Below are 26,139 nucleotides of genomic sequence, written 5' to 3' on the forward strand. Positions count from 1 at the left end.
CACCTGAGCTCTGTTACTGCAACTTGGTTATTTACATCTTATTTACTGTCTAAATCAAGACAGATGATCTCATGCTGATTTTAAGCTTCCGAACAGGAACCAGAATTGATAATGGCTCTTTCAAAATATGCTTCAAAGATATGCACAGAGGCCATACTTTTGGGCAGTGAGCTTTGGACTCCTCAGGGCAGGCTCATGGAGGACCATCCTACCAAGAAGCAATGAGGATTTGAATGAACTTCAAAGATACGCACAGAGGCCATATGCTTTTGGGCAGTGAGCTTTGGACTCCTCAGGGCAGGCTCATGGAGGACCATCCTACCAAGAAGCAATGAGGATTTGAATGAACTTCCTCAATGCTCCCATTGTCCATTGTGTTTTTAGATTTTAACATCAGTCAAAAATTATTTTAAAATAAACGTTAAAATAAAATATTCCTCCTTACCCTCCAACCTCACTGTTAGGAAAAGTTCAAATTTTATTATTTTAAAAGCAATACAATTATTTAAAAATCCTTGAATCCTAATTAAAAAGGAATTTTAATTAATTTTAAGTATAAAATAGGAATTATATTGAGTATTGGTAGATTTTCAGTTTAAAGTTAAACTGTAAAACAGCCATGAAACACTTTGTATTTAAAGTAAAAGATAGTACTTCAGTAACTGCCAATGCACTGATAGTTGAAGTTACCACGGGAACAGTACATTTCTCATGATACTGGTGTATAAGGCTAGAATAAATTGTTAAAAATGCACAAACATCAAGGCGGACTTCATTTTGCATAAAAACAATATGCAAGAATTTTTTTTTTACATTTGTTGTGAGATATAAGTTTTTTTCATGTCCTTATATTGCTACTGTTTTTCAAAATAAGGTTCAGGAATTTATTCCTCCCTACCCTCCAACCTCACTGTTAGGAAAAGATTTATTCTCAGGATAAAAAAAAACCTTGATATTGCAATATTATCTTTATTGATTGTATAATGTTATAAAATGTCAAATTAAAGTTCTATGATTTGAATATGTTGCTGTTAATTGGTGATATGTTAATGCATTTAATAAAAAAGTTGATATATTACCAATTGAGATTAATATGATTAAGTCCATTCCGTATTACATGTATACTTACTTTAAGCAAATACTATCAAAAGTCAGAAATTTTTCAGTGTAGTTAAAAAGCAAAGAATTGAGTATTTAAATGTTGTTTCTGCTTTCTGAATGGAAGGACAAGGTAAATTTTGTCTTTTTGTGGCATTTAGCCTTCTGTACCAGGCTTCATATATGCAGAAATGTGAGATGCCACAGTATTTATATATATACCCCCTTGTATAATAGCTTTGGGCACCGTGTTACATATTTTATCAAATTGTTTATTCAGTGTTCCTGCTTTCCCTTTCTAGATAGATGGGAAATCTATAGGATTTATGTTTTAAAAGAAATATATCACTTGCTTTTTCCTGAGCACTATTGGTTGGAGCTGTGAGGTAGAAGAGTTATGTAGGACTGGGGAAAAAATCCCAAAAAGGAACAGGAAGATTCTAAATTAGTTACAGGAAACATTGGAAGCTGGTGTTTCCACTGAATAAATTATGAACTGGAGAGATGCCCTAACCTCCACATCTGCCTTGAATAGTATGTCTGCAGAAGGAATTAATATTATGCTTTGTGTTGTAAAATGAATAACTTCTGTACACTTCCATTGAAATATACAATTTGTCCAGGAGAACTTACATTTTTGGGCATGTAACTGCATGGTCTCCAAAATGAAAGTGTTACTTTTCAGGAAATGTCCAGCTTTTTATATATAAGTAGCCCTGTTACTGAGATGATATTAATATCTACTGTATATTAGTTTACAGAGAATCTTGAATTGCTTAAGATACTTAAAACTAAAACTAAAATATTTTATGGAATTAACTTAAAAACTATTGAAAATTACACCTGAATTAATCAGGATACTTTGTCATACTTCTGCTTTAGAACTACTCACAAAGCAATGTCTACCTCCATTTTTTAAAATTATGAGATGAAAAGGGTGAGAACAACAAATTATTGTGTCTAAATAAACCTATTGCTACATTTTGCTCAGAAAAACTTTGGTTTTGCTTTGTCCAAGCCAGACACTAATAATTTCTAAGATAATGAATATTGACTACATATAGTCCTTGATTTACTACCATCTTTGACCCGAGACATTAAGTTGTGCCCCATTTCATGATCTTTTTTGCCAATGTTGTTAAGTGAATCATTGCAGTTGTTGTGTGAATCATGTAGCTGTTAAGTAAATCTGAATCCCCCATTGACTTTGCTTGTTGGAAGTCAGCTGGGAAGCTTAAAAATAGTGATCAGATGACTATAAATAGATGCCAGTTATCAAGTGCCCAAATTTTGGCCACATGACCAAAGCGTTTTTGCAATGATCATAATATGAAAACCAGTTATAAGTCACTTTTTTCAGTGCCGTTGTAACTTTGGTCACTAAACAAATGGTGATGAGTAAAGAATTGCCTGTATTGCAGTATTACATTTCCAGTGTTCCTTAAAAGTAAAATTTGATAAATTTTCTCTTAAACAAGGTAGACAATTTATCACTGGTATATATGCAGATTCAAAATACTATAAATACATAGATGTATCACTCAAGTACGGAAAAGACAAAATAAATAAACCTTTCTCTGCTTTCTCACTGCTGCAGAAAAATAAATATTTTAGGTGAATGGAATTTCTAGTACAAGGTTTTCTGTCTGGAAAAACAAACCTAACTAAAGTAGGAAAGAAAATGGTTATAAGTCAATTGATGGTATCACTTGGATTCCCCAAACCTAAATAAAATTACAAATGAGTTAAGAAAAACTACAAAGCTGGTATTCATCTCTCATCTACTGCAGTTGATTTATACAGTTCTTTACTTCCTGGATGTCATTTAAATACGCCCTTTTACAACTCATAATTCCTGAGTCAGTTTGTAAATGTAATACTGACACAGAGCACCAAGATGAGAAAAATAGGTTTATTTCTGTTCAAGAAGTGTTCAGTATCCACTAGGCATATTTCATGCAAACCTGACATCTGCCGATATTTCGGCGTTGTTCTTGTTGATCTTTGATAGTCCCTGAGATGGGGGATGATAAAAACTGTGTGTCATTGTTCACAGTAGCTAGCCAGAAACTGTATTCATTCATGAAGAAGTGACATGTTCCTTGTCGACCCTGGCATTCAATAAAGGGTGCTGATCGGAAGTCCTCCAGGCAGCTTCCAGGTGACATGAGAGACTGTCCACCTCCTTGATCACCAGATCCTGTATGCTGAAAAAAAAAAGGAAAAGAAAAATATCACCTATGCCAGCCAATCATACATACTCGGAGATAACTGCTTTTTTGGATTTCTAATCCACATTGCACTTTGAAGCTACATTTATTTCTAATACATTTATTTCATACATTTCTAATCCACATTGCACTTTGAAGCTAATTTAATTCAGGCTCGAAGCACTGATGCTTAATACATATTGGGCACTTTCGGCCTTTCCCATTTATTCTTAGTACTGATCCTGAATGGAATCCTAATTCGGACTGGAGCCAGTGGAAATGTAGCAGTAGTCGTTCTGATTAGTGTGCACTTCTCACTAAATGCAGTACAGTAGGTTCAACATTATATACAATATCAAGCAGTCAGTAAAAACTGCATTGTTGTGAGCAGACAGAGGGGGGGGGGAAAAAAACCCAAATAGCTGTTTATAGAGAAAACCCATCGTTTTCTAATTGTCATTACTGCTTCTATATGTTTTGTAAGTATCTTAAATATTTCAGTACATTGATCTCATAATTGATCTGTAACTGATTATGGTAGACTGGAAAACTTAGAAATAAACAGTATTGGAATTTTTACATTCCTATAAAATATACTTCTCACTTAACAACTGCCGTCTTTAGCAACTTTTTAAAGTAATAACAGCATTGAAAAGATAACACTGAATCCACTCCTTGCTTTTACAACTATTGCAGGGTACTTGTGATCACATGATCATGATTTGTGCACATCACAACCAGCAGACATAATCCTTGCAGCATGTGGTCATGGTTGCCCTTTGCACATTTCATAGACAGCTTCCAACAAGCAGAACAAATGGAGAACCCAGCAGTAAAATCATAAGTTGCAATCATATGATGTCTCACTTAACTGCAGGTGATTCACTTAATGACCATGGCAGAAGTGAAGAAATGTTATCGTCACATGATGTTTCACTGAACAACCATATTGCCCCTCCCAATTCTAGTCATTAAGTAAGCACAACCTATAAAACAATTATCCCTCAAACAATGAAATCCAAATGTAAAATAAATCTAGGGCAAAAAAAGCAGTACTATAGTAATAAAATGTATAATTAAATAATATATTGGGGACTTCTCATTGAAAAAAATTGTCTGCTTTAAATTTAGTTTTAAAAAATAATCAAGTTTATTACACTTTTATTGCAGCAATATTTTATAGGAGAAATGTAGAAGTAAATTATTGCAATTCTCATTTTTGAATTAAGGTAGGATAAAAGATTGCTTTATATCTATGGAAATTCTCAATCATGAAGGGCATGGTTGTCCAAAAGATGTTTTTCAAAAGGCAACTGGATTATTTTGGCTTTTTCCTTTGAAAACATGTCATTTCTCATCCAAGAAGCTTCTTCGGTTCTGAACTGAAATTTTTTCTTGGATGAGAAGTGAAACATTTTCAAGAAACACCCCCCCCCCCCAAGAAACTCCAGTTGCCTTTTAAAAAGCATCTTTGGTTTAGGCTACTTTATGGTTTACTTCAGAGTTAATAGTCATATACCGTGTTTCTCCAACAATACGGCCTCCACCAATAGGAAGCCCCAGCATGATTTATTGGCATAAAATCAAATTAAGCCCCTCCCCCCAAATTAAGGCCCATATTAAACATGCGAAATGGGGGGGGGAATGGCGGGGGGGGCTTGCCGTTTGGAAGTACTTTGTTGCATGCCCGGATATGGTGCTGCCTGCGTTGGTGGAGCACTTCATATCGGGAGACCTTCCGCCACCGTTAATTTCCCTTCTCCCTTGCTGCCGTAGCGTTACAGCAACGCCGCGGCGTTTGGCGCAGCCACGTGCAGCCAGTCAGGGCTCCTCCCTGCAACCGGAGCCCTGAGGAGACATTTGGCTTCAGGCGCTCCTGTGGCCGCCTTCCCTTTGCCTTCGATGGTAAAGTGAATTATTTTAAAAACCTCCGCTCATCCTATCAGGGCCGTGCGAGCTGAGCAGAGCCGGGAAAGCAAGCCGCGGGTGTTTCCTGGTTCTGCCCAGCCCGTACGGCTCTGCCGTGGCCCTGGCGGGATGAGCGGAGGTTTTTAAAATAATTCACTTTACCTTCTAAGGCAAAGGGAAGGCGGCCACAGGAGCGCCTGAAGCCAAGTATACCAACAACAAAAGGCAAATCCTCAAGGTGGGCTGGAGGGAGGTGGCTACGTGCCCCCCGGGCTGCTTCAATGCCAGGTCCTGACTTGCAGCATCCTGCCGACCCCTTTTCTCTAGCCGATTCTGACTGAATCTCTATCCCGCTCCTTTATCCTCACGACGGGGTCGGCAGTGACGCTCTCTGGTGCGGCCACCTCAGCTTGCCAGCCTTGCCCCGCTATGAGACGATACTGTGACAGCCGCTGCTGCCGCACTCCCTTCTCTTTCCTCGCCTCTCCTCCCTTCGCCGGCAGGAGTGTGCGCGCCTACTGCCACTGCCGCCGCTCCTGAGGCCATCTGGGGCAGGCAGGTGGGAAAGCAAGCAAGGTGGCTGCGCTGTCTTCTTTTTCCCTCAGCGAAGCGCCGCCGCTTGCCGCCGCCACCGCCACCTGCGATGGGCGAGGAGGCGGCGGAGGCACCCGAAATGTCACCAAGGCAACGAGTGCCTCCCCGCCGGGCCCTCCGCTCATCCCGCCAGGGCCGTGGCAGAGCCGCGCGTGCTGGGGAGAACCAGGAAACACCCGCGGCTTGCCTGCCACGGCCCTGGAGGCACTTCCTGTCAGCCTCGGCTAGAGAAAAGAGCCAGCCTCTCGGAGCACGCCGGCGTCTTTCCCTCTCTCTCTATGTATGAAAGAGCTCGCCTCACTCGGAGCGTTTGGCGAAGCACACGAGTTTTGCAGTCGGAGAGGGAGGACGCGGCGGCAACGGCAGGATGCTGCAAGTCAGGACCTTGCATTGAAGCAGCCCGGGGGGCACGTAGCCACCTCCCTCCAGCCCACCTTGAGGATTTGCCTTTTGTTGTTGGTATACTTGGCTTCAGGCGCTCCTGTGGCCGCCTTCCCTTTGCCTTAGAAGGTAAAGTGAATTATTTTAAAACCTCCGCTCATCCCGCCAGGGCCGGCAGAGCCGCACGGGCTGGGCAGAACCAGGAAACACCCGCGGCTTGCTTTCCCGGCTCTGCTCAGCTCGCACGGCCCTGATAGGATGAGCGGAGGTTTTTAAAATAATTCACTTTACCATCGAAGGCAAAGGGAAGGCGGCCACAGGAGCGCCTGAAGCCAAGTGTCTCCTCAGGGCTCCGGTTGCAGGGAGGAGCCCTGACTGGCTGCACGTGGCTGCGCCAAACGCAGCGGCGTTGCTGTAACGCTACGGCAGCAAGGGAGAAGGGAAATTAACGGTGGTGGAAGGTCTCCCGAACATCCAAGCTGTCGCCGCCCGCCCACCCGAGGATGCAAGGGGGGGGGAAATTAAGTCACCCCCGAAAAGACGTCCTAGCCGTTTTTTCGGGGGTCAAAAAAAAATAAGGCCCGGCCTTATTATGTGAGAAACACGGTATTTATCAGATAGAATCCAACTGTAAAGTAAAATACTGTGATGATTTTAAGAGTACTCTGAAAGCAAGAAACATCTGTTAATGAACAAATGAAAACTGCAGTTATCAGGTCAATATTATAGAAATTCATACTGGGGATTTTTATGACAATATTCCATGTTAGAAAGCCTATCATGGTGGCTCAATAGTTAGAAAGCAATATTACAGGCTAACTGCCGACTGCCAGGAGTTCGATCCTGACCGCCTCAAGGTTGGCTCAGCCTTCCATCCTTCCGAGGTCGGTAAAATGAGGACCCAGATTGTTGGAGGCATATGCTGACTCTGTAAATTGCTTAGAGAAGGTTGTAAGGCATTGTGAAGTGGAATATAAGTCTAAGAGCTACTGCTAGTGCTAGTTAGATCATGCTAGTATTCAGCCTTACCATTAAGAATGAGTAACCTATCCAAAGACTTCTCCAGTTTGGTGGACAAGAAGGAATGGATTGATCTTGACTATGAACTGCAACAGCTTGGGCAGGAGCTTCACATACTACACATCTACTAATATAGTGCTCTATTTCTTCATCTGAGAGGGGCATCATGGGCAAAGGAGCTGCACTTGAAAGCCAGTAAGATTTATCATTTCGACTTGCATAGTAGCAGACTTGATTGACATTGCAGTAGGTAAAAGGCATAGTGCTAAACACTGGAAGGCAGGATCCAGCCCGACCTAGAAAACAATTGAGATTTAATTACCAATCCAAATGTTAACAATATTAATAACTGCTAGAGTATATTTATTTCTTATCTCACTTCAGTTCTACAAAACCAATAAGTGGTAAGGATTTTTGATGCTAACGTAAATAAAAGCTAACGTGTTCCAGAATAAACAGCTACATGAATCAGACAATTTTTTTTTGCTTATTGTATAGTCTGAATCGTTAAATGTTACATAAACAATTTTATGATGGGAATTTTAGAATAAAGATTATATTTTCATAATGATACACTCCATTTGGAGAAAATAAATGTTAAATGTCAGTTTCAAACGTGAGGTAAGAATCTTTTCCTGAATCCCTGATGAAACAGTCCCAGTAGTGTAAACATTTCTGAGATAAATGAACCAACATATGGCACAGACCAAACCAGGTTACAGGTTTTGCTCCTCAAACCACCATACAAGTTTTGATTGCTGATTTATAAAATTCAGCTAATAGGATACAAAGTACAACTCCGGTATTTTGAGAAAACATCAAGGATGTTACTATAACAATCATGTAGTTTTGATTATATACAGTAAATTTTGTTATTTATATTTATTTTTTTAAAATGGAAATAGTGGCACTTGTCCATAGTAAAACACTTAGACAATTCCATATTTTATATAAATTAAAATGCCACAAGAAACTTAACTCATTTTAAAATTGTTTGTAGTAACATCAAGATTGTAACATACTCTCCAAAATCATGCTTAAAACTCTAGTAATGAATGAAGGTGTGGTCAGGCATGTAAAATTATTGCAAATAAAACCAAAGATGCAACCTTTTGAGCATTCCACCTTAAGCAGGGGCAACCTGATAATGAAGGTTCAAGTAGGAGAGCAGAGAGAATAACTATTACATGAAACAAAATGATTCCTCACAAAATAGAAAATAGTCCCTATCCTACACCAGTATAGATAATAGAACAGCATAGATTCAGATTCACGTAATAGCTTATAAGAAAAAGTCTGATAACTAGTTTCTAAATAAGTTTAACAAATGTCATATATGAAAATGAATGGACAGTCAACTTGTTATTCCTAGTAAGATCAATTACACCTAATAACTGCGCTTCATAAAGGGATCATATGTCGGAAGCTCCCCGATTTTATTCTAAGAGAAGAATTTCAATTAGATATAATATAATTTGCAATAAAAGGGCAAAATATTACAACTTTTTAAAGTAAAGATATTATAATGCTCACCAAGGTCTTGATTATGGGCTTTCTCCTGCCCTTCAAAATACAGCAGACTGTATCCAGTCCATAATCTTGTCATTCCCTCAGGGCAAAACGGTTCTGTTTCTGACTGACTATGCAAAACAAGCAGGAACCCACTACTCCATGTGGATGCTGATCCTGGTTGCCCTGGAATCCCAGTTTGGCCTGGAGGACCTTAAGGAATGGAGAAAAGGTAGACAGGTAATAACCTACTTAAAAGTTGGCTCCATTTTTTACAAAAATACTTTTCTAGAATTTGTTTGAGAGTGGTTGAGGCCTCTATTCCTAGACTTGAAATCTCTTTTTCTTTCTTTCTTTCTTTCTTTCTTTCTTTCTTTCTTTCTTTCTTTCTTTCTTTCTTTCTTTCTTTCTTTCTTTCTTTCTTTCTTTCTTTCTTTCTTTCTTTCTTTCTTTCTCTCTTTTGCTTTCCTTCCTTCCATCCATCTATCATCTGTCTGATCTATCAGCTAGTTATCAATCATTTATTATCTCACTATCTATCTATCTATCTATCTATCTATCTATCTATCTATATCTATCTGCATTTGACCTGAAAAATGTAGAGAGCTTAGATTCTGCTCGTACGGGATAGAAACATGAGGATGCAGGTTCAATATTTCCAAATAAAAAAAAATCACAATTGCCAATATTTATTATCTAAACATTATCCATTTGCAAAACAAATCTACTCTAAAAGAAGAGCAAATAAAATAGAGTAGAACCTTGTGGCCCTGTGTTTCCTTTTTCTCCCATGTCACCTTGATCACCATCAGGTCCTGCTGGTCCGAGCAAGCCTTCTAGCCCTTGCTCACCTAATGAACCTTCTTCTCCTTTATTTCCTAAAATACATCACATTTATTTGAGAATAGATATAATTCCACACTATGCGTACATAGCTATCCCCTTTCCTGTCTCTAGAACAAGCACCAGACTCCTACTGTGTAGATACTGCAAGCTTTCTGATGACTAAACTTACATTTGGCAATACACTATGGAAATATAACACTTTACATCAGTATTTTTCAAATTTGGCAACTTTAAAAGTTGCGGAGTTCAACTCCCAGAATTCCCCAGTGAGCATGGGAAACTCCACATAACTTAAAGTTGCCAAGTTTGAAAAACAGTGCTTTGATATTAAGTGGAATAAGAAATTTGATTCAGTGGAAGGAAAACACTGTAAAAATTGGTGACATAAAGCTGAAGGTAAAATGAAGGTGCACAAACATAGGGATGGGCCAGTCGTAGATAAATATTTTATTTATATATTTATATCCAGCCTTTATTATTTTTACGAATAACTCAAGCTGGAGAACATATCCAAACACACCCTTTCCATCTCCTATTTTCCCCACAACAGTCCTGTCAGGTGGGTCGAGCTGAGGGGAGAGTGATTAGTCCAAATTCACCCAGTTGGCTTTCATGACCAAGATGGGACTTGAACTTATAGTCTTTCTAGCCAGATGCCTTAACCACTAGACCAAACTGGCTGTCTTATATATATACTTTGATATGCCCTGGCAGGGAGCTACACATAACTTGTTCAATTACAGGATATTATGAAAGTGTTGGGCCTGAAAAGTTTAGCCTTTCTGTGTTAGGGCTTGGGGAAATCTTAGGATACCCATTTTATTCCTTAAATCCATTTCTAAAACAGAAAAGTGACTACTTTGCATTTTCAAGTAATTATTGTGTGTTTCATACACCTATTTTATTCCCTAAGATAACTCTACTCCCAAAACTGGATCTGAAAAAACTTTGACCTTCCACAGTTGGCCTTTCTACCTAAAACAGTAAGATTCTTGAGGCTACACATGAGCATTCTAGAAGTTGTCCAATCCTAACTTGGGAAAATACATAGTAAAGATTTTTTAGACTCCCCCTCTTCCTTATTACATAGTTTCTGAAGTCATACAATCTTTTACCTGGAGGTCCAGGAAAGCCAATTGGCCCTCTTAATCCTACAAAGCCTGGTGATCCTCGTGGGCCTAATACTCCAGGAGGCCCTGGAATCTTAGGACAAGATGAGTAATCAACTTTTCCAGGTTCTCCTGGATCACCTGAAATAAGCAGCATTAAATACCTTATTAAGAGTGCATTAGATATCAGTAAAGAGAAATTCCCCTCAGTATTTGACCCATGATCTTTTATTGTTTTATATTTTATTTATTATTCTTATCTAAAAGTTATTCAATGGAAAGGAAATAAAAATAACAAAGAAATGATCATGAGAAATACATTGTGCTCAAACATTGTGATCAACATGAATTTGTTTCAGCAACAGCATTTAAGGTGAACTGACATTATTGAAAAAGGTAATAGACAGATGGTACAATAATAGTGGTTCCTACATCCGGAGATAAATGAATGGAATTATTAAACCTGAACAAATGTTTGGATAGGGGTTCTTCAGTAAATTCATGCTTTGGTCACCTTACATATGGACTATTGTAGTGTGTTCCACATGCAACTGCCTTTAAAGAACATCAAAAGCTGCATAAATGAGTTATGGGCATGTCATAGTACACCCATGTAACACCTCAGACTTATGAATTGCACAATAGGGTTATAGGTGTAATTCAAGGTGTTCACTATGATTTATAAAGGCTTTCATGGCATATGACCTGGTTTTCTGAAGACTCAGTATGTGCCACCTGTACTGTCTGCCCATCCTGTTTAAGCTGGCAAGGTTGGTGTGCTTCAAATCAATTGATTAAACTGTGTTCATTAAACATTGACTGCCTTCTGGAAGAATATTGTCCTCTCCAAGTTATTTTAAATGAACTGTTAAAGTCTAGCTCTCTCCCTAGGCCTTGGGCTAGGATGGATAGCATCACCCTCGAGGATGTGGTTTAGGCAAAAGAGGTGTAATTATTTTGCTCTTTCTCGATGTTCATCATTCTTTTATGATTTGTACTTTTATAAGTCAAGTGTTCTTAAAAAGTTGATCAATAAACAGCATCACCATACAATATTCTCTCGTTTCCCCCTGTGATTTCCAATCATCATGCAATACCAGGAAAAGGCACAACGTCTTTAAAGAGCCAGGTGCAATCATTTTGTCCCTGTGGAATCCAAAGCACGTTTCCCTAATTATTAACAAAACATTCTACAGTCCTGTTATTTTTTCATTTCTGTGTAGCACTGAGATAAAAATTTACATTACATGTATATAACTTCTTCCAAGAAATTGCCTTTGCCAGTACTTGGCCCTGTCCCCCACATCAGTAAAACAGCGAGGGACTAAAAGGTATTTTTCTATGGTCAGGAGGAACGTTATTAGAATGTTTTAATTAACACAACAGAATGAGATTTGAGGGCAAGTGTGAAATCAACAAGCACTCAAGAAAATACTTTCTAAAATATTCTCATCCTTCTTTAGCTTACCTTCGTAACCTTGTAGATACAGGACAAGGATCAGATCATGACAGCCATTTCACATGTAGGGAGAAAATCATGGAGACAGAATAATATAGGACAGTGTTCCACAACTTTATCAAATTCAATCGATCAGAATAGAGCGGGAAGGGACCTTGGAGGTCTGCTAGTCCAATCCCCTGTTCAAGCAGGAGACCCTATACCTGTGGCCCCCAACCTTTCCAGCTCAGCATCTCAGTCCAGTGCAGCATGTGGGTGGCATGTTCATGCACGCATGCACAGCTCCATTTGTGTGAGCAGCACGCATGTGCCCTCCACTTGCATGGATGGAGCTTTGCGCATCAGCGGAGGGTGCTTGTGCTCATACACAAAGTTCCAATTGCTCAAATGGCAGGCAGTTGTGCTCACCTGCGAAGCTCCAATTACACAAGCAGAGGGCACTTGTGTTCGCATGTGGAGCTGCACTTGTGCAAATCCACTTGTACAAATGGAGTTTCACACAGGAGCGCAAGCACCCTCTGATCACACAAGTGGAGCTTCACGTGTGCACGCTTGCCCATTTCTCTCACTGCCCAGTTTCAAACAGGCCATGGCCGGGAAGTGGGCTGCAGCCCAGGGTTGTAGCCCCAGTCCTATACCATTTCAAACAGGTTTTCTTAAAAAGCTCCAGGGATGAAGCACCTACAACTTCTGAAGGCAAGCTGTTTTACTCGTTAATTGTTCTCATTGTTTAAAAGTTTCACCTTAATTCCCGGTTGCTTCTCTCCTTGATTAATTTCCATCCATTATTTCTTGTCTTGCCTTCTGGTGCTTTGGAAAATAAGCTGACCCCATCTTCTTTCTGGCAGCCGCTCAAATGCTGCAATACTGCTATCACGTCACCCCTAGCCCTTCTTTTCTCTAGACTGGCCATATCCAATACCTGCAACTGTTCATTATATGTTTTTGTCTCTAAGGTTTTAATCATCTTAGTTGATTTAGGATGTTTGGACTTCAACTCCCAGAGTCACTGGCTGAGACATTCTGGGTTGAAGTTCACACGTCTTAGAATTGATAAGGTTGACAAATACAACAAGAATTGCTGTGACTTGAAGTGTGAGCTCAAGATTTTGCTGCCTTAGGAAAAGCAGCAAACAGGATTTGCTTCCCATCAATTCAAAGTGATTTAATATCTAAAGTTAATGTATGCACTCCTGAGAATAAAAATTCAGCAACACTCTTTCTTCTCTGGCAATAAAAATGAAATTATAATAAAATAAATAACAATATGCTTCTCTTTCAGCCAGCTGCTTGAGATGACTCAGCCTAATGACACAGTCGGGCTAGTACATCTGGTTTCATCTTTCATTACAACAGTAGGAGAAAAAAAATACATAAGTGAGCTATCTAAATTGACTTTGAAGTTTTATCCACATCACTGGATTTAAAATTACTTTTATTTATTGTAATTTGGCGATCATATAATTTGAATTGTGAATTCAGAACAGTCAAAAAAATTTTTTAAAAAAATGCCCAACGTGTTAAGACTTACCCTTTTGGCCCACAGGACCAATTGGCCCCTGAAGACCTTGAGCTCCAGGCTCCCCGGGGACACCAGGTGGTCCTTGCAGACCAGGCTTCCCTGTCAGACCTCAACAATGAGAAAAAAGAGATCAGTGCCACATCTCTACCACCAGAAATTTCTAATTCGAAATTTAAATTTGTGCTAAACTAATGATTTCATACATACCTTTTGAGCCTTTTCTTCCTTGGTTTCCTGGAAAACCTTTAGTTCCCTGTTTACCACATGGACCAGGAACACCGGGTGAGCCCAAAGTACCAGAGTCCCCTGGATCTCCTTTAATAAGTATAATTTTTCCTGGAGGCCCAGGTTTGCCTGGTGGGCCTGAAATAAAAATTAAAATGATTAGTAACAAATATGAAAATGTTCAATATTTATTTTATATATTTGATTTTTTTCAATTGCTTACAAGATAATAGGTATAAGAATAAAGAAGAGTAAGAATACAGGAAATAGATACGAATAAAGGGGACAATAGGACAGGAATGGTAGGCATGATTGTGCGCTTATGCATGCCCCTAACAAACCTCTAAGGAATGGGGTTAAAGGAGTTAAAGGTTAAAGGAGTGGGGGTTTGAGGATGTAACAACAGTCAGGTAGTGCATTCCAGGCATTGACCACTTTGTTGCTGAAGTCGTACTTTCTGCAATCAAGTTTGGTGCGGTTTCCATTGAGTTTGTATCTGTTGTGTGCTCTTGTATTGTTACAGTTGAAACTGAAGTAGTCATTGACTGGTACGACATTGTAATAGATAATTTTGTGTACTAAGCTTAAGTCCAACCGTAGGCAACATAGTTTTAGGTTGTCCAATATTGTGAATATACTTTTGATTTATCAATATCACAACAGAATTTTAATTTTCTATTTACTTACTTACTTATTTATTGAATTTGTATGCTACCCATCTTGGCCCAAGAGTAAAAGTGGAGTTATATAGAAAGGATTACTGTAAAAGGTTTTGTAAAACTTCTGTGTGCCTAGAGTGTACTATTCTGTTCAGATTATTAAACATTTCTTTAAAGTTCTTGGGCCCAAGTTAAATCTTGCTTGATAATCAATTTTGCTGTTATAACCAAATGCAAGCAAGCAAGCAAGCAAGCAATTCATTTGTAACACTGTTTAAAGGCCACCATTGCCCCCAAAGCTTTTCAGTTGCAACACAATAAAAACCCAGTAAAAGACCACTTTTTGATTAGAGTCTTAAAGGAGAGGACCCTCTTTAGTTCTAGTATGGATTTTAAAAATGTTCCCTAAGAGCAATTCTGGAAGAGGTCAAATGATTTTAATTGGGTCAATCAATCTACTTTTGCAATTCTGTTATTCAAATACTGCTTTAGAAGTACCTCTAATGCCATCTGAGCCAGCTGGACCTTGGTCTCCTGGAAAGCCACAAGTTCTAGTTTCAGGAGGCTGACCCATAAGGCCAGCAGAACCAGAAATGCCTGGCTTACCTGCAAGGAAAAAAGGATAAAGATAAAATATTAATACTGGCCATATTTTAATACACTTCCTTTCTCCTGTCACATTTACTTAAGAAAAGGTTCGTATTACACATATGTTTTAATTACTATGCAAAAAATGACAGTATAAGAATTCAATAAATTATTACTGCAGCTTTTGAAAGAAACAAAACATTGTTTATCCACTGACTATGGAGGTGTAATGCATTTGATTTAATTTACATTACTCATTTACTAAGAATCTCTGATTCTGGAATAGAGACACACAAAATGAGATGCCCCTTCAAACTGTGAGGAAAAGAATAATATGAAATGATGCATTATATAACGACAATAAAGCCACTGTTTATAGAACTACCGGTAAATTATTGAAATCTGGCAAGATAGAATTTTAATAGTGTAGAGCAATGTAGGGTGTCAAAATAAGATCATCCCCAAATGTTTTACCTAACACATTCTGATTTAGAGATCATAATGTGCTTTACATAATTTTCTTTTTTCATATTCCTACGTAACAAGCCAAAACTATACAGTATAACCCATAACCTTGCTATGTTCAGGGCTCTTCTGTGTTTCTTTGATGAGGAGCCCACTGATGTAGTTGGGCTCAGAGGTGGTATTCAGCAGGTTCTGACCAGTTCTGGAGAACCGGTAGCAGAAATTTTGAGTAGTTCAGAGAACCGGCAAATACCACCTCTGACTGGTCTCCACCCATCTATTCTCTGCTTCCTGAGTCCCAGCTGATTAGCTGAGTCTTCTTTTGTTGCCCTGCCCAGGAGAACAGAGCTGGAAAGCAGGTTAATAGGGTGGGGAGAGAATGGGGATTTTGCAGTATCTTCCCCTGCCACGCCCACCAAGCCACGCCCATAGAACTGGTAGTAAAAAAAGATTGAATCCCACCACTGGTTGTGCTTATCAATAAAACATTCTGAGTTTCATCTATCTCCAATCATTCTGGTTTATGATTTAAGTGGGCATTTTTCCCACCTCTTTGGTAATCAGAACAAATGGTGTTGTTGTTTTTTAATTAAGAGACCTCTTACTTACCAGGAGGACCTCTTAGGCCTTTGTCTCCTGGAGGACCTCGTTGAGTACTTCCTGGAAGCCCAGGTTCTCCTCTGTTACCTTTTGGCCCTTGTTCTCCTAGGCACCCTGGAGGTCCCATTACACTTAAACCTTGATAAGAGAATAATGAGTGAAAGGGAATGAGTTTTGGATTTAATGGCATAAACGATTTATTCTTTTGATTCTATCCAAATGAAGCTATATTTGGTCAATATGTGATTTTTCAGCTTTCCTATTTGGGGTATCAAATCCTTCAGTTCTTCCAGACACAACTAAGGTCAATGGATTTTGTAAAGCAACATGGATGAGAGGCTGCTAGTAGAAACTACCATGGATAATTCTGTAATACTACACATATGCGCAAAGACTTATTTAGAGTTTTCTCTGATAATTATTGGTAGCTTTTTTTTGTTACATCATGTATATTTCATTCAAAATACAGTTGATTAATTTCTCGCAGTATAATTGTTTTCTTCACTAGATAATCCCGTAAAATATTAACGATTGGGTATTTCTACTAGTTTGCATTAGAAGTAACTACTGTCATCAAGAGTCAAGCATCATACATTTATTAAGTGTAAACAATTGTTTCTTGATATTGCCTTTAATTTTTTTTAAAAATATATAATTTTCATTCTTTACCTGGGGGTCCTGGCAAACCCTTTTGACCTTTTTGTCCATTTACACCATTTACTCCAGGTGATCCCAATAAGCCTTTAATAATTTGAGAAAAATAGGATGGAGTGAATTCAGGAAAAGAAAATGATCATTTTATAAAAATACAACAAGTAGACAAATGCAACAAGTAATCAAATGAACAATTTTTCTATCAAAAGTCTAGCAGATGTAAACTTTTTGTTACTTCCAGTAAAATAAGCTACCGATTTGCCGGGCGTATAAGACGACCCGGCGTATAAGACGACCCCCACCACCACTGGAAACGCTCCAGAAATCCCCGGGCTGCAGCGGCAGGGCAGAGTGCCAGGGGCCGTGGGAAGAGCAGTAAGGCTGCAGCCTCGGGCGGAGCGAGGCGAGCGGATGAAGCGGAAGCGACGCAGGGGATCCAGGAAGCCAGAGGCGCTTCACAAGGCCCAACAAGCCTCCGAAAGCCGGCAGGATGATACCGCGTATAAGACGACCCCCCACTTGGAGGCATGTTTTTCGGGCAAAAAGTCGCCTTATACGCCGGCAAATACGGTAATAACATTTTATATTTTTTGTCTATTACCAATCTATTCGCTAGTATTTCACATAAAATATTTAAAATTGAATGGAAGATTGGCACTAATGATATAAAATATTCTCAGTAACCTTATTGGTAACTTCCATAAATTATAATTTATGTAATAAAATGTTCCATAATTTTATAGCATTCATGGGGATCTTCAGGACAAAGGTAACAGCAAAGCCAATCTTCCAGTCCACTTCATTGATCTTTAGGATCTCAAAAGAATTCAAGCCTTTCAGTCACCCTTGAATGACTTGTAATTGATCCTCATAAGTATACCATTCTGATGCTAAATTCCTTTAATCTGGTTTCATTGAGAAAGAAATACAAGAAGGAAATAATTGTTTATCTTGAGACATTATGCATAAATGTGGAACTTCCCTAAATTTAGAATTGCTGGCTCAACAGTTTTCTTTAAAAAAAAAAAAGATTCTTAAATATGTATTTCTATGTTATCTTCCATGCATCTGATGCCATAGACTAGAAGATCTCATTTACATTCTATGATTTATATTTCTATAATTTATGACATGGTCAGGTTAGGGCTGCTGGCAAATACTGTAATAACTTCAGCAAAAATGTAAGAACTATTAAGATGCCCAAATCTTCATGAATCCAAAGAGATTCATAAGATTTTGGAGATTTTCCTAATGACATATTTGGATAGTCTACCTAATATCTTATCCATTTGCAGATACCAATCTTTGTTTTGATTGTCTGAAAAGCTAATGAGAAGGCAACTAGAATGCAAATATCTGTGTGGGTATAGCTGACTCATTCTGTATGCTCTTCCTACCTGGAGATGTGTCAGGCTCCCACATACAGAAAGTGAGAGGAGTGGAGATCTGGAGATAGTTTTCCCTATGAAATTGCCTTATCCATCCCAAATCCAATTTTCACTATCCTGGTATTGTTCTGTATAGCTGTTAAAACAGAACTCTTTTATGCAACCTTGGAAAGTTGGTATTATTCTGTTTAGCTAGATATGTTTATTGTTTTATATTACTTGTGTATATTTTATTATAGTTACTGTTTTATGGTCTTAAAACTGCATTTTATATCTTGCGTTGTAAATCATTGATTCGTTTTAGATTTGATGATATGTAATAAACAAAGAAATAGGTGTTTGAAATTAACTCAAGACCATATTCTTTCTTCTAACTTGGCCAAATGGGGAAAATGAAAAAATTATCAGTGACCCAGTTTGATTATTTTGCACAGGTTTTAATATCATAACACTTGCAAATCTGTTCATTTTGATTTTACTTTTGAAACAAAATTGGGATACCAGTGATTTCATCAAAGTTGTTATCTGGTTTTCCTTATCACTTGCAAGCTCAAATTGCTATCATTACTATACTATCATTAATTATTGTTATTTGGGTACCCAGTGCAGTGATAAGGCGTCTTAATGTAATTATAATGATAAAACTCCTACAATTTTATAATTTGACAATAGCTACAATTAATAATTTGTCTGTGTAGAATGCATATACCTGACCAAATGAAATTGTAAATTCTTCTCAGGTAGATCTGACAGGAAACAGAATCAGATCAGCTTATTCTACTTTATTGTAAGGGTACATTAACAACATCTTGCAGTTCTGAAAGTATAACTCTCCTGCCATCTCCTTTACATCCTGCAAAGTTAGAGAGAGCCCTTTGAGCCTCTTTGTCCACCTATTATGCAGCTGTGGGCTATGTCCTCTCTTATCTGACCATTCCCTAGGCAGCATTTCTTCTTTCCATCTCTCAAGGTCTTTCTCATGTACCATTCTACAAATGATGGAACCTGGATGCACAATCTTTTGTTCCGTGGGCAATTAAATTTTTTACAATTTCTTCCACTAAAGATACAAACCTAGGTGGGCTACAGAATAGGTAGGCTACAGGTATGTTTTCAAAACATCAGTTTATCCAGTACATTTATATCAACCATCATGTATGCATTTTAATAGCATGCTGAGTACTGACATGTGCAATAATAATATTTCTCCACAATATTTACCTTTTCTACCTGGGTTACCAGGTGATCCTGGGAAACCTGGAGTTCCCAAAAAACCAGGGTTACCTGGTTCACCTGGAGGTGCTGGAAACCCTGCATCTCCCTGCACACCTAAAATAAAATAGACATTTCCCATATTTAAACACTATTTTTTATTCTCTCTCATGTTAGAATACTCTCTAATTTAGCAAGATGGTGATTAGAATCCCTAGAAGTAAGATAAATCTAGGAACGTATTCAGACTAAGCTGGCATTTAGCTGGCCATTCTTTAGGAAGTTCAAGTGCCTGCAGTGGCACGCCAAAAACTGAAGCAGTTTGGTTCTTCTGGCACAGGCCTTCTGGGACACCTCATACATTCTATCCCACAATACCCATTTTGCACTTAAGGACATTCAAATTTAAAAACCTATTTATCAGTTTAAATTTTCCCATATCATTGCAATATCAAAAAGGACAAAAAAGGAGGATGTTAATATGCCATTGAACATCCTCTGCAATCATGAAAAGCAATTAAAAATGGACTAAATAGTATGGATTTACACAAAAGAAAGCTGATTTTCCCTAGTCTAAGGTGAAGAAAGGGACTATGTTTTTCACATGGCTGTGAAGTAAAATTGTGAATAAGTATGTATAAATTACATTTCTATTAGTGTCTTCTTCTTAGTCTTATTCCATTATTCTTGTGATCACTTTCATTGTCCTGTCCATCATCATACGTCACAATATTTGTTTTAATATTGATGCAATTTTTCTTTAGATCTTTCTCACCTGGGAATCCAGGTATTCCTGGGTGTCCAGGCAACCCTTTGGAACCCTGTTTTCCTGGTTCTCCTCGAAGACCTAATGTACCTTGGTCTCCAGGTAATCCAGGAAATCCTTAAACAGTCACAAAAGAATAAAATTTTAGTGCAAACATTTTTCAGTAGAATGTGCTTATTGAATTCTCTTTCTAGACAGATGGATATTGCAATTGCCATCCAAACCTAACTATGCAGAGTAATTCTGAATTACAATGAAAACATCCTAATAACCATACTATTTATAGTCTATAGGTAAGATAATACCCTTTAAAAATACATTTGCATTTCTAAAAAAATTACAATAACTAAAAGCAGATAAAATTCAGTGCATCCCTGTAATGGTTAAAAAGGGAAGCAAGAAAAACAGATAATAAAAGTACATATGAATAATTCCTTAATATATCCACTACACATTAATATATTTATCTCGCATAAGCAATTAACTTTCCCTGATACACATAAGTTATAAAATCAGACCATGAACTTGAGAAGACTAACTTTAGCTTGACAAAAAATTCACAGTGGTGAATCAACTCGTACATCAAATTGCATATCAAATTGTTCTCAACTTGGCAAAATGCCAATAATTTTGGTATCAAAATTCCAACATAGTTATAGTTTTCCATTTTTAAACTATAGACATTCTGGAGGCGGCAGTCATCAAAAATTCTTGCTCGAGCTGAATTGTCAAAAATGTATATAAGGCAATATCAACCCAGTGTTGGAAGTGTGAAAGGGAAGAGGGGACTTCTTATTATGCATGGTTTCTTGTAAAAAAAGTAAAAAGTAGAAAGTTGAGTGCAAATTTATCCAAAGATGTAAAAGATACTCCAGATGAATTATTTTTATTGGCTTTATGGATGCCAAACTAGAAAAGAAATTAATATTGTATTTACCAACTGTGGTGAGATTATTGTCTAAAAATAATTAAAAACAACATCACCTGGTAATCCTTGAACTCCTATAGGGCCTTTCTTGCCAGGATCCCCATAATGAGTGGCTGGGTCACCTCTGCTACCTGGAAACAGTGGGAATTGATGTTACAATCAAAAGCAATCTTCACCTATCAACTGAGCAAATAGATCACTTTTCTTTGCATTTGTCATGCCAATATCCACCCTTCGGGCTATTCAGGACGTTTCATTTTTATAATAGCATTACAAAAAACTTGAAGTCATTTTACATAATTTAACAAAATGATTCCCACCCCCCCAAAAAATCTGACTCTCTCTGTAACTAAAAGAAAATGAACATTATTTTTTTTAAACCTTTCTCTATAGCATTAGTTGTGTGAGAAGAAATTTGAGCCATTTTCTACCACTTCTTAAGCACCGTGAATTGGATCCGCCTTTCAATATAGCTAATTCTTTTGACAAATGCTTTTATATAAATTCATTTCCCCCAGCTCCACAAAACTGGATATAGTAAGAAAGCTCATGTAATTTTTCTGAAATTCTATATTATTATAATATGATTGTTAATACTTGGTACCAGTACTTTCTCAGCTGAAAATCAAGAATAATTTCCAGACACTCAGCCTAACTCATTCTCTATCTAAAGTTTTTCTTCAGGTAAGCAGTTTGTTTCTTTCAAAAAGGTACCATAGTAAATGACATAACTTACTATATTATTTAAACTAGTAGCAAAGAAGGGTTTTTAATTCCTTACTTTTCTCCATTATTTTTAGTTGTTTTGAAATTATGCAATTAACTACTGGTACTTATTTTTCTGTGATCATAAGATGGAAACATGTAATTTTTAATCATATAATGAATAAATTGAACAAGATACTTTTTACCCATTAACTTTTCTTTTTACAGAGGCATGAGATTGGGCTATCAATCAATTGTGTGTTTTATTATGTAATCATATTGGTTTGCTAGGAATGAAATACCATTGCTTCCAATGTGGATTGCTTTTAAATACATCTGTAGAACATTTCTTTGTCCTCGGTTCAAAATAATTCATTAACCGTATTATTAAGATGTTAATTTATGTGCTTCTAAATCATTTTAGTTCAAATTAACTTATCAGCATTTTTTCTGAAAACTATTTTTCAAAACAGTTATTCTGCCCATAATGCCTTTCTTAATGTATATATGCCTATTCAAAGGACAAGTGATTTTCAATCATTAGTTATTGGCATTATTATTGTCTCCCTACCTTTTGATCCTTTTTGGCCACCTAATCCTGGATGTCCAGGAGGACCTGATGGTCCCGGTGCACCCTGAAAAGAAAAAAAGGTGTCATTTATTTTATTTATTTATATTTATTTGTATCCTGTCTTTATTATTTTTACTAAATCAAGGTGGGAAGCATGTTCAGCACACCTTCCTTTTCCTATTGTTCCCCAAACAACAATCCTGAGAGGTGGGTTGGGCTGAACAACCATGACTAGCCCATGGTCAGCCGGTGGGTTTTCATGGCTTCCCCATCCCCTAGTTTCTAGCCTAATGTCTTAACCACTAGACCAAACTGGCTCTTATTGTACATGAAATATGAAATTCTGCTGGTTCGAGGAAATCAGTTAAGCATCATACATGCATCCAAACATGATCATTGATACGGGAAGTAGGTGCTAATGATCTCATTGGGAGCCAAATACTACATAAACAACAAAGATGTAAATAAAATAATTATAAATAATTCTAGTTCTTCCTCTATACTAGTGTCTCCTTTCTAATTTGTACTGTTTCGGTAGGAAATATTTGTCTTGGGTCATGTAAGGAGGAGAATTTTATCCAATATGTTGCCCAGGAATTTTACTAGATCTAGAAGCTGATCTTCCCAGAGTCCCCAGCAATTGTGTATGCAGCAATTCCTAAGAAATACAACTTTTTAGTATAAACAAGTCAGGAATTTCTTTTAAAAAAACAACATTGTGCCTTACTGTAGAATCCCATCTAGTTTCTCCAAAATATTCTCTATTACTTCAGTTTACCTGTATTTTTTTTCTGGATACTTGGCTGTGCTTCCCAGCAAAGTACTGGGTGACAATTTCCATCACTGTATTTCTAAAATGGTCTCTGGATTCACTAAGTGGCTTAGAAGCATTGTTGGAAAAACTTGCAGGTAGTCCTTGACTTATGACTGGTTGATTAATTACCATTCAAAATTATGACAGTTACTGATGACCAGTTCTCGAAGTTCTGACCGCCATATCATTTGGGACACATGGCAACAAACTTGTGCTTGCATGTGACTGCAGCATCCTATGGTCATATAATCACATTTTGTGTATTTTTGCCATTTTCTGGCAAAAAAAGCCTATTGCATAAGCTGAATTCAGACTTGCGACCATGTGATTTACTTAATGACTACGTCATTACATTACAACCACCTGATTCACTCATGACCATGGTAAAAACTGAAAAAAAATTGAGTTCAGTCACCTAGTCATTTGACTTACAATCACAACAATTTATGACCACAATTCTGGTCTTAGTTGTAGTTGTAAGTGAAGGATTACCTGTATTCTTGAGGCTCATGCTTTGCAACTTGCCACTTCCATTAAAATCAGATCGCACTCGTGGAGCTGTTACTAAGCACACTTGCAGGGATAGGGACTCTTACTAATTATTTGATATAATAGATATTTGGGGAAGTATTGCCCAGGCAGATTAGAGAAAATGTGTGATTTTCTGGAGTGGTGCGGTGGTCTAGAGGTGGAGCTCTTGCCTCACAATCAGGAGGCTGTGAGTTCATATGATGACCCAGGGTGGGATACAAAACAAACACAGTCACAGAAAACAGTTGAAGCCCCTTTTATTCCTTCACTTTGCTTCCAAGTCCAAATATCTTTGACGGAAGACAAAAAACTCCCACACAAAGAGTTACACGAAGAAGGAAAAAAGCAACACAAACCAGGCAAGATAAGGGCTGGAGGATGTCCACAGATAACACACGCTGGGATGGACACCAAACTCAGAGAGGAACTATAAACTAGAGATTTTTACACGCTTTGTTTCCAGCGTTCGCCAGTATGCAGGTCCATACTCTTATTCAGTTGTCACAGCTGCAGCCCATGAAGAGGAACAAGGCCCTCTCCTCCTGAGTAGACCCTTATCCTCTCCTCCCTGCGTGCCCTAGGATGGATAGGGGATGGGCCTGGGTCCTCCTCTGACTGCTCAGCCGGCCTCTGCCCTTCCCCAGCCTCCTCCACAACCTCCGGAGCCACACTTCCACTCCCTGTCGACTGTTCCTTCTCTCCCTCGGAGTCAGTCTCCACCAGGGGCATGACAGTTCAGTAGAGGCAGATAGTTTTCTCTCTGGGCACACTGAGAATATATCTCCTGAAAAAACTTCACATTGGCACCAGGAGGGGCAACTGGCCAGTAAACACTCTGCTCCATTCACTTGCCCAGACCCCACCCTGCAAGGGATTATGGGGTCATTAAAAGAGGAGGAGGAGGATATATGATTGCATGGTCCATGAAAATTTAATAGAAAATAGTCATAAAAATTTAAAGGTCCCACAAGACAGCCATAGGTGAATGTTATGTCCCACTGCTTCTCCCCTTGGATTCTGGGAGCTAAGAAAAAGCAGCAGTATTATATTATTACAGCGTACTACAGAACTATATTACAATTTCATACATCGTACATATGAAAATATGTATTATGTCCAACTCTACAGCAAGTACAAAGATAAATATGGTATAACTGTCTTCTTGGCATACCTGATCGCCTTTTTGTCCTTGGAAACCAATTATCCCTCTCACACCTGGAGGCCCTGGGGGACCTTGCGGGCCCTGGGAACCAGAGTGTCCAGCATCGCCCGGCTGGCCCTTTTGAGTGCCTGGAGCTGCTTGTTTGCCTGGTGGTCCCGGGATTCCTCTGAATCCAGCATTGCCTTTATCACCTGAAATTATTTCACATGCATTGCAATATCAAATAATAAAATAAATGTTCTTAACACGAATCTTACTCAGCATTAATATTTTTACTTGATTTTGTACATTGATTATAGGCGTATTTTATATTGGATTTTACTCTAGATTTTACTGCCTTTTGTGGGTTTTTTTTGTGTTGTTTCATGTAACTCCAAATAAAGGGAAGGCACAAAATCATACCACTGAAATTTGGTAACTACACTAAATTTTGGCAACATTGTCTTGGGTTTCTCAGGAGCATAATTAGGGTGCTGAGGGCAAATGCAGCTTTCAGGTTCTCAGTTTGTACTGTTTTAACTGATATATATGTGATGAAAAGGCTTAATGTTATTTTTGCACCTTGATGCCTCAATAATTTAGTTTCTCTCAAAAATACAATATCTTGACAATGTTGGATGGGGACATGGAGGTGGAAAAATGTCCTGAGGCAGCCTTATTAATATATGTACCTAATTTGTATGCTTACCTTGGACCCCTGGTAATCCCTCATCACCAGGAAAGCCTAGTTCTCCATTTTGTCCTTTTACTTGCAAGATACTGATGCTGCCCTTGTCTCCTGGTAATCCTGGTTCACCTTCAAAATAGAATGTATGCAACAATTTACTCACAATATAATTGCTCGAAGCATACCCACCTCTGCCTCTGAGATCTCCAGGGTGATATAAATCTTAATTGTGCGAATTTTTAGATATGTGTTTATTTGACGCTTAAAGGACAAAAGCATCAGAATTCCGAAAACATTTTGATTCACTTATAAAACAATAAAGATGAACCATGGATGTTCACAGGAAGCAATAACATGCATTGTTACTTCATGAAACAAATTCCACCAACATCACATTATAGGGAGCTTGCATTGTAATGTAACAAAACACATTTTTCTCCTGTTGATGAAATCTCTGTATTATATGGACACCCTACATCAATCCCATATCAGCAAAAAGAATGAAGAACCCACTAGATGAAATTCTAATCCCTTATTTTTTTAAAAAG

The 26,139-nt window shown here is 38.1% G+C and overlaps 1 protein-coding gene and 1 long non-coding RNA gene across 2 annotated transcripts in view; both read right to left on the reverse strand.

Annotated features, from left to right (window-relative positions):
* Positions 1-90: 90 nt before the first annotated feature.
* LOC148130929 (uncharacterized) lies at positions 91-390 on the reverse strand. The gene is made up of 2 exons (XR_015749475.1): positions 290-390; positions 91-178 (listed from the first exon to the last, which is right to left on the reverse strand). It is a non-coding gene; the product is annotated as an uncharacterized LOC148130929 (long non-coding RNA).
* Positions 391-2,996: 2,606 nt separating this feature from the next.
* The window catches only part of COL4A4 (collagen type IV alpha 4 chain), a 65,459-nt gene continuing 42,316 nt past the window's right edge, over positions 2,997-26,139 (reverse strand). The window contains exons 31-46 of the mRNA XM_087965049.1: positions 25,613-25,720; positions 24,934-25,115; positions 22,418-22,481; positions 21,198-21,272; positions 20,223-20,330; positions 19,457-19,564; positions 16,863-16,934; positions 16,203-16,331; positions 15,039-15,146; positions 13,864-14,019; positions 13,666-13,764; positions 10,682-10,816; positions 9,482-9,598; positions 8,745-8,933; positions 7,221-7,507; positions 2,997-3,305 (exon numbers count right to left, since the gene is read on the reverse strand). Of these exons, the coding sequence (XP_087821175.1) occupies positions 3,042-3,305; positions 7,221-7,507; positions 8,745-8,933; positions 9,482-9,598; positions 10,682-10,816; positions 13,666-13,764; positions 13,864-14,019; positions 15,039-15,146; positions 16,203-16,331; positions 16,863-16,934; positions 19,457-19,564; positions 20,223-20,330; positions 21,198-21,272; positions 22,418-22,481; positions 24,934-25,115; positions 25,613-25,720 (2,201 nt within the window). The 3' untranslated portion in view covers positions 2,997-3,041. The remainder of the gene's footprint in view (positions 3,306-7,220; positions 7,508-8,744; positions 8,934-9,481; positions 9,599-10,681; positions 10,817-13,665; positions 13,765-13,863; positions 14,020-15,038; positions 15,147-16,202; positions 16,332-16,862; positions 16,935-19,456; positions 19,565-20,222; positions 20,331-21,197; positions 21,273-22,417; positions 22,482-24,933; positions 25,116-25,612; positions 25,721-26,139) is intronic.

Source organism: Notechis scutatus, chromosome 4 (assembly GCF_049901735.1).
Source record: "Notechis scutatus isolate UNSWTSFEM ecotype Mainland chromosome 4, rNotScu1.2, whole genome shotgun sequence".
Taxonomy (NCBI): Eukaryota; Metazoa; Chordata; class Lepidosauria; order Squamata; family Elapidae; genus Notechis; species Notechis scutatus.